At 42.4% G+C, this 8,209-nt stretch overlaps 1 protein-coding gene across 1 annotated transcript; it reads right to left on the minus strand.

Moving 5' to 3' along the window:
* Positions 1-1,441: 1,441 nt before the first annotated feature.
* On the minus strand, positions 1,442-8,209 carry tmem88bl (transmembrane protein 88b-like). Its single transcript, XM_076267940.1, has 3 exons — positions 8,026-8,209; positions 6,709-7,009; positions 1,442-4,361 (listed from the first exon to the last, which is right to left on the minus strand). Exons 2-3 carry the CDS (start codon positions 7,006-7,008, stop codon positions 4,134-4,136), a joined length of 528 nt encoding a protein of 175 aa, XP_076124055.1. The 5' UTR covers position 7,009; positions 8,026-8,209; the 3' UTR covers positions 1,442-4,133.

Below are 8,209 nucleotides of genomic sequence, written 5' to 3' on the forward strand. Positions count from 1 at the left end.
AGGGCACTTTAACACGGCTCTAAGTTAACATTTGATTTTCCTAAGCTAAGGTCCCAGTTCTAGGTTGATTCAGAGGCTGCTAAACTCCCATTCAAAAAACTCTTTGACAAGAGCTGCCATCATTTTGCTTTCATAACACATTTGGTTTATCTAGCACCGACCTGCATAGAATACCAAATGGGTCTAGTCTACCGATTGCTTCTCTCAGGTTACAGCACTGCAGATGCTTCGATTATTTTTGTTGTGGTGACCTGAGTGCATCTTTTTCAGGTGTATATGTGGTGCCTGAAAAAAAAAGAAAAACAGACGCTGTGCATTAGCATACTGTTTGAGCAGGCATCCTCAGAGGCCCTGGCCTTCTGTTCAGACATTTGTGCAAACAGCATTCTTGTCAGCCGCCTGTTCGTGTGACATATACACACACTTAACCAAGTGTCCAGGCACCCTGCGCTGAATGGGGATTCAATTGACGATGTACGCCCAACATCAGACTTCTTTTCTTTTTGAGTCCTGCAATCGCAATCACGTTTCACATCTTGTAGTGTATAATATGCCTCATCAATCACTGATTTGATTAAAAGATTTCTATAATCTCCATTTTCCTGTCGATATGGAGGAAATGTGTACCACAAGACCCACCGGAACTTCCCCTGAGGCCAAAAAATAGCTCCTGAACCACTAGGCTTCTACTGTGATATTCTTGTATAATACCGTACATTCATCAGCGTTTGGTATGGGCGACTGTCGTGGTGAATGTCCCAGAAAATGGCTTCCCACCAACACAGCTGCCACCAATAATTGAGTAAATACATCAGAAAATGGCATTAGCATGCTGCTGCTTCAGAAGACAAAGAAGATGGCCTTTCTGACAGTCATAAATATGTAATAGCACTACGCGTGTCCATTTACCCTATTTTTTGTGCCGCCTGTGGAATGTGATGCTGTGTGGTGACATGTTTTGGAGCGACATGCTTGGCAGCGGACGGTGGAGCTCCCGCAGAGTTGTGAGCACCTGGAGATAAGGAAAATGGCCTCCATAGGACGGTGAATGGTGATGAGCACAACCTCCAGGAAAGATTAGGGAAAAACAAAAACGCATTTAGTGTCTGATAGTAGCCTTCACCCAAAACTAAAAGGCCCCAAAAAAGGTTTTTGAATGTACCCAATATTTTTTATTTGGTCTTTTTTTTTATTAGTTGGTCACTTTTTTTTTTTTTTTTTTTTTTTGTTGTTGTTTTCCTGCAGGATTTGAAATGTGAGTCACAGATCTTCCTTCGCTTCAAAACAGAATAACTTCAGTGAGTTTCTCTTACTTTACTGGTTTCTCTTTAATAACATTCATCTAGGTAACAGTGACACAGACCTGCTACTATGATAATCAGAAACATAGAAGTCACACGAAAATTAGTGCATACATATTAACAGCATCTGGAAATTCACAAGCATAGATGTTTACTTACTCAGATGAAATCATTTAATTAAGAGTCTTTCTGCATCTCTCTGTGTGTGTGTGTGTGTGTGTGTGTGTGAGAGAGAGAGAGAGAGAGAGAGAGAGTGAGTGAGGGTGTGTCTGACACAGAGAGAGAAATTACAATTATGGGCAATTTAAATACTAGATCATACAATTCCAAGTAATCTTTGTACAAACGGTGACATTTACAGCCAAAGCTACTTCTATCCTCAATCCGCTCGATTTGGAAAATTACCACCAGAGGATTCCTAATGCTAGTTGCTGAGTGCCTGAGTCTGTGTACTCAATTCTGGATCACGACATTTGAATCACACACTATATTCAACACATCCTCCACATTCCTTTAACGACACAAACACCATTTCTAATGATGTTTACAAGTGACTCTCAATTATAAAACAAATCTAAACCAACCTCTTGGAAACTGAGTCTTAAACGTAGATGTATCATACTACCTGAAACATAGCATACTACAGACATATTGTGCTCTATTTTGACGTACAGTAACTCCACTCTAACTGCATCCATCCCCGAGCACCTCTCGCGAGCTAGCATGGACTAATTCACTAACATTAATTAACTTACATAATTCGTAAAGCTGGAAATATTTATATACTCAAAAGATAGCATCAGCATGATAATGCCTTCTCACTATCCCCAAAATAAAATTCATAGTGAGCAGCATAACTAGTGGCTATAAATACCTTACGGCAATAAAGTTGTTATAACTGTGACAGGTATGTAGAGTAGATATAACTTAGGGATACAAATGGACTATTTTTTCTTCTCCTGCTGCTGCTGTTGTAAATGTGACGTGTTCGTGGTGTAACCTGCACTTTAACAAGATTCCGTAGTTTTCACAGCATTATTGCTGTTTACTGAACAAATGCCTACTGCATATCTGTATGCAATCATGGCCACATTGCCGTACCGTCATCAACACTGTGTCTGACCAGTGAAAGTACACTTTCAGAGATTATATAAATGCCTCATAAGAGCTCACTGAACTGAAAGAGTAAGTACAAGAGTACAATTCCACTCTGCAATGTTTTAGTGCCACTTTAATATGGTGTTTCTGAAAGACCTTAAAGCTTTGGAATAAAGTTCTATATCTGGTGTATCACACAGCTACATACTAAGCCTACTGCCCATAAGCAAAGCAAGTCAGCACTATTTGTTCTAGGTCACCATAGGCAGACCCTCAAATGGATGAGATTTGTGAGTCCACCCCTTTTTAGGCTGCTGAAATGATTGTTGAAAATGCCAGAAACTTCATCAGCATATTACAGTATAATGGCCCATTCGTATAGTACATAACCTAGTGAGTTACACTGTAAGTTGAGTGACACTCTTACAATGCATCCTTTTCAGCTCTTGTGATACAGTGCAACCTTAGTTTCATATGTGCTCATACCTTTTTTCTTTCCTTAAAATGAATATTGAAAATTGATAATTAAAGTTAAATAAATACATAAATAAGGTACAAAAATACAGTATTTACATTTAAAATACATTTACACCCACAGCTGTAGGCTACTCCATTGGTCATAGACGAGATTGCAGGAACTCAGTACTTTTCTACGCAACGATATCCTTTTCTGAAGCAGTGCTTCCCAAACTGAACAGAAACAAACTACTGAAGCTGTTAGATAGTAGGCCACTGGATGGAAATAAATAAAGAACACTTTATATATACATAACATTAGATGGACACTACTTTTGGTGTACTGTGTGCTTGTGAAAGTCCTTTTTTCCCTTCTGATACTCCTGCTAAGCACCCCTCTCCATTGTTCTAACACGGAAAGAGACATAGACAGTACATTTCCCAGGGGAATTTTGCTAAGCTACACTGACCTCCAATTTCTAGTTAAAGAATCACAGAGTCTGTCGGATGGATAGAAAGTTGCATAAACACATCCTCCTCTCATCTCCTGTCTTATTAAAGATTGTCCAAGCCTAACCTTTAACTGGGTAAATATTGCATCTGTTCAATGACAAACAGACATGCACCTCAACCTTTTTTAGTCCAATTAGATTGTGTGTATTGGTTTCCAATGTATATTAAGTTGTCACTAATGTCTTTAGTAAGCCAGGACCTGAGACTAATGAGGTTGCTGTTATGATTTGAGATAAGGCGACTCTAGCATATAACCTGCTCCCAGCCTGGTAGGTGAAACATACCTGCAGATGTGGATGTGAAAATGGACTGACTCAGCTGAGGTACAAATGACCGGCCTGCCCTTAAGGGTGTGAATCATCTACATAACTAGCCTCTGTGAACATGCCAAAACACGTCTGTCTAGCCCGTTTGCAAATAAATAAAAAAGAGATCATCTAGGCCTGCTGAATTTCGTTATGAACTGAAGATCTATGGTGTACTTCTCTGAGTGCATAGCCGAACGTTGGTATTAGCCTATGTCATTTATGTTGAATCACACTGAAACACAAAGCCTGCCTGGCATCACCATTTACTCTCCTGCTGGAAAAGTGCATCGATCTAAACAAAGTGCCGTGTTAAAACAATAGGATGGGTGCTTGTCAAATCGCACAGTCCCCAACACTGTGAAAACCTGTTAGTGATGTTTATATGATGCTCCTCAGAAGCTGACCTTTGACCACTGAGGTCACCTCCCCACTGTGTGTGTATGTATGGGTGTGTGTGTCACACCCAGGCACGCAGGTCCCCACTCCACCCAAAGCTGCGGCCGCGGTACCAGGCGCTATTGATTGGCTGAAACAGCCAGAAGAGGCGGAGCCGGCGAAGCAACCCACAGAAGGTTGCTGCAGCAACCACCACCAGCGGTGACATCATGACAAAGCCAAGGATGATAAGAGCAGAACAGCTGTTGTCGTCAAGGTAATGACATAGGGCAGAGGGGGACGCCATCACCTGTGGAGGGGAGAAGGTGGTTAAAGTTGGTTTAAAGTCTGTAAGTGGTGTGTGTGTGTGTGTGTGTGTGTGTGTGTGTGTGTGTGTGTGTGTGTGTGTGTATGTGCGTGTGTGTTTGTGTGTGTGTGTATGTGCGTGTGTGTGTGTGTGTGTGTGTGTGTGTGTGTGTGTGTGTGTGTGTGTGTGTGTGTGTGTGTGTGTGTGTGTGTATGTACACTACTCATATGTACCTTTACTGACAGACAAACGCATATGTATTTATTCAAATAGTTATGTTTCTGAATCTGTCTTTGTGTGGCATTGTGTGCAAGTGTTTGTAAGTGTTGGTGCAGGTTTGTGTGTATTTGTTTGTGTAAATGTTTGTACTGTGTGTTTACATATGTGTAGGTGTGCCTCTGTGCCGTCATACTGGGTGTCCGTGTGTGAGACAGTGCGACAGAAGGTAACAGTGTGTGACAGGCTCCTGTCCCGGCTCCCTCCTCATGTTAGATAAGATACAGGCCCCTGAGCTGTCAATAACACCCCCCTGAGTTGTCAATCACCTGCCAGCTCCACACAATATCCACAAAGCTGTGGAGAGCAGGAGGGAGAGAGAGGGGGGGGGGGGAGATGGAGGGAGAGAGAAGGTACAGAAAGAGAGGGGAGCTGGAGAAGACAGTTGGGGAGGAAAAACAGAAAAGAAGACAAAGACACAAATGCTGAACAACAGAAACAGAAAAAGAAGGTGCGGAGGACAATGCTGTCAGAGACAAAACAGAGGCTGGAAAAAAGAGAGATGAAAGCATAGCGTAGACAAAAGAGATTCAAATAGGGAACAAGACAATGAGTAGAATACTAAGAGAAAGTATGAGCTGAACCATAAAACTCCTAGCCAATAGCGTGATAGGGGCAACACAACACAAATGATATACTGCATGAAGCACCCATAAATTACACTTAGCTGGAGGACTAATGGGCAGATATATCATAGATATCATCCGGCTGTAATGACCTTCTAGACAAATATACACAGATTAAAGAATGTTTACACACACATACTCATATACTACACACACACACACACACACACACACACACACACACTTTGGGAGAGCAAGAGAAATGGAGACAGAGCAATAAATAGAGACAGAAAGAGAGAGAGAGCAAGAGAGAGATATACAGATAGACGAAAAGCAAGGTAGAGAAAGAGGGAGGGAGAGGGAGAGAGGAAAGAGAGTGTAAATGGGTGAGAGGCTGAGAGGCTGAGAGAGAGAGAGAGAGAGAGAGATGGAAGTGGAGCGAGCGAGAGATTCAGGTGGAACACAGGGATCAAAGAGCTCCTTACATGTGGCCATTTTACGCGTCAGCATTTCTCAGAAGCATGCCATAACCTCCCTCAGCCCACATCACTAGGGAGAGGCTTAATCACCCCCTCCAACCAGCCTCATCAGCACACCTCAGACCTGCGGTGCCACACATCCTTCCTGCTCTTTCCCCTGTGTTGGGCCCGAGGGGCTGGCAGTGCCGATTGCCAAAAAACCTGGATTGTTTGTTTTGAGCTCATTCAGACAGCGCTATGGGTCAGGTCTGCACAGACACCCCGCACAAGCTTGTACAGAGCTGCGGGCCCTGATAGACACTCCCTCGAGTTGTGTTTGAAGGGCCCGGCCCAAACACACTGAATGATTAATGTGTGGTCCTGACAAATGTCCCTCACTGTGTCTGAAAAGCAACTTGGTTTGCGACCTTTTGGGACTGTAGCTTCAATTTTAATTTCAACTGTGGCTCATTGAGTGTATTTTGTCTAACAAAATGGGAATTGTAAGTCAGTGGATCAAAATAGCTCCATTTGATCTGTCCATTAGCCAAATATGAAAGAAAATAATATCTTGTGTCACTTTTTGTATGACCTTCCCGGCTCTGTGACAAGAGTTACATGGAGTGCTTCCCTGTGCAGAGTGGTCTGCCTTTGTGTTAGGAGTGAACTCATGTGTGGCTGGTGTTTCATTTAAAACTGTTATATATATCAGACCAATATAGCCTTGCTGCTCTAACAAGACAATAAAATAGACACAGCCCAGCCTGTTTGGAATTACCTTAATATAAAAGACTATCAAGAGCTCTAGCCAACTAGCATAATTGTAAACAAAGCCAGCAGGTTGCAGCAAATGAGATAATGATTGTGCTGCTTTCTCCAGCAGTGGGAGACTATCATTGGGGTCTATAATGCACTTAAACTGCTTTTAAGTCTTTATAAGGATTATTTTAGGTTGTGTGGTGCCCTTGTTTACTCTGGCTCTGAATGATGGTTGTGTTTAATGGGTATGTAAGGCAACGGATGGCACATAGTCAACTCTGAACGTCTCACCCGCGAGTGGCAGAGAAAGCCTGCGTAAAGCAGCAGTCCAGCGGGAAGCAGCACCATGGCGAAGACGGTCGCCAGCAGTATCACACATGTCACGGCCAGGACGACGTTCCATAGGACCAGCCACGCTCCGAACACCAGGCAGCCGCACCGACTCCGGCGGCCGCCCCACACGCTGCCCTCGCAGTGCGCTGTGGGAGGGGGAAGCATGCGGACCCCCTCGGCCATGGCGAACTCATCTTCTTGGTCTCTTTCGTCATCACCCACGCCACCGTCATCCAAGTCCGAGTCCACGCCACACATCCTAGTATATACAATACATACATACAAAACACAGGAAGAAATTACATCTGACTGGTAGACTATGAGACGCGGGAATGGAACAAGCGCACAAGGCGTAATGAGAAAGAATAAAATGGTAAAATACAGATTGCTAACTTGCTGCCATCGGACTACATTAGGCTTTTTGAGAAAGCATGAGCGCAGAGAAATTGAGATTCATGGGATGGCACTGCTAGCCGGGGCGTTTACAGAAAGAATCAATTCCTCCGACAGTTGAACCGGGACACTTGTAAAACAGTTCCAAACACAAGTCAACAAGAGTCAAAACAACTAGAAAGGTATCAATGTCGTCAAACATCTTGAAGTAGTACCCACAAGCTTTGCACCTCTAGCAAGTTACCTGTAACCTATGTAATGGCGATTCCAATACATTTCAACCAGGTAAGTCAGATATAGGCCTAGACCAGCTATGATAAATACATTCGGTTGGGTTAAGGTTTAGTTTGAAAACATGGGTGCATAAAACATTTTACGCATGGCAAAATGTCATTACGCACAGAATTACATGGCTTTTGGGAAGTCATGCTTTGGACATAAGATGTTTCACATAGTCTTAAAATATGAAAGGTAAATATTGGTTTTGATGATTAAGTAATGATGAATCAAAATGACATATTTCACTGAAGCCTCCCAATTGATTGCGCAAATCGATCCGATCCTCCGAGGTTCTGATAGATCTGTCACTCGAAATTCAATTATTAGAGCACCTCTGGTTTTCTTCTTCAGAGCTGTGGCATCACCAAAACGTAACATCTCAACATGTCATTTAATTCTTTTGAGGAGTATTTTTATCATCATCCCGACCACCCATCGTGCCAAAATTGATTGTAAACTGTCATTTTTAAATTAAAAGCTAATATATCACGATAAAAGTAATATATATATATATATATATACAGAATATATAATATATCTATATATTATGTTGTGTGTTTTTAGCCTATAACTTTCCTTTGCATTACGAAAACTGCTACATACCCGCTGATGTTGTTGCCGGAAAAAAGACCTCGGGTTCCAGTAATGCGCTCGGTTTGCTTTGAATTCACAATATTTCCAGACACGCGCGGTGTTAACAATAACAATATTGCTGTTGCAGAATGTCACACACCTCTAATGCCTTGTTACCGATATAAGCAGTCCGAAATTTGCCAGCGTGCGTCTT

The sequence above is a fragment of the Alosa pseudoharengus genome, unplaced genomic scaffold, assembly GCF_046254945.1.
Source record: "Alosa pseudoharengus isolate Yale_2024_CS ecotype anadromous, Long Island Sound unplaced genomic scaffold, YU_APseudo_1.1 YU_APseudo_1.1_scf_5, whole genome shotgun sequence".
NCBI lineage: Eukaryota > Metazoa > Chordata > Actinopteri > Clupeiformes > Clupeidae > Alosa > Alosa pseudoharengus.

Bases quoted from the DNA above. Each gene is read 5' to 3' on its own strand.
- tmem88bl (XM_076267940.1), bottom strand. From the start codon at position 7,008: ATGTGTGGCGTGGACTCGGACTTGGATGACGGTGGCGTGGGTGATGAC. The intron at 4,362-6,708 runs GTGAGACGTTCA...TCCCCTCCACAG, and splicing joins GCTTTCTCTGCCACTCGCGG to GTGATGGCGTCCCCCTCTGC.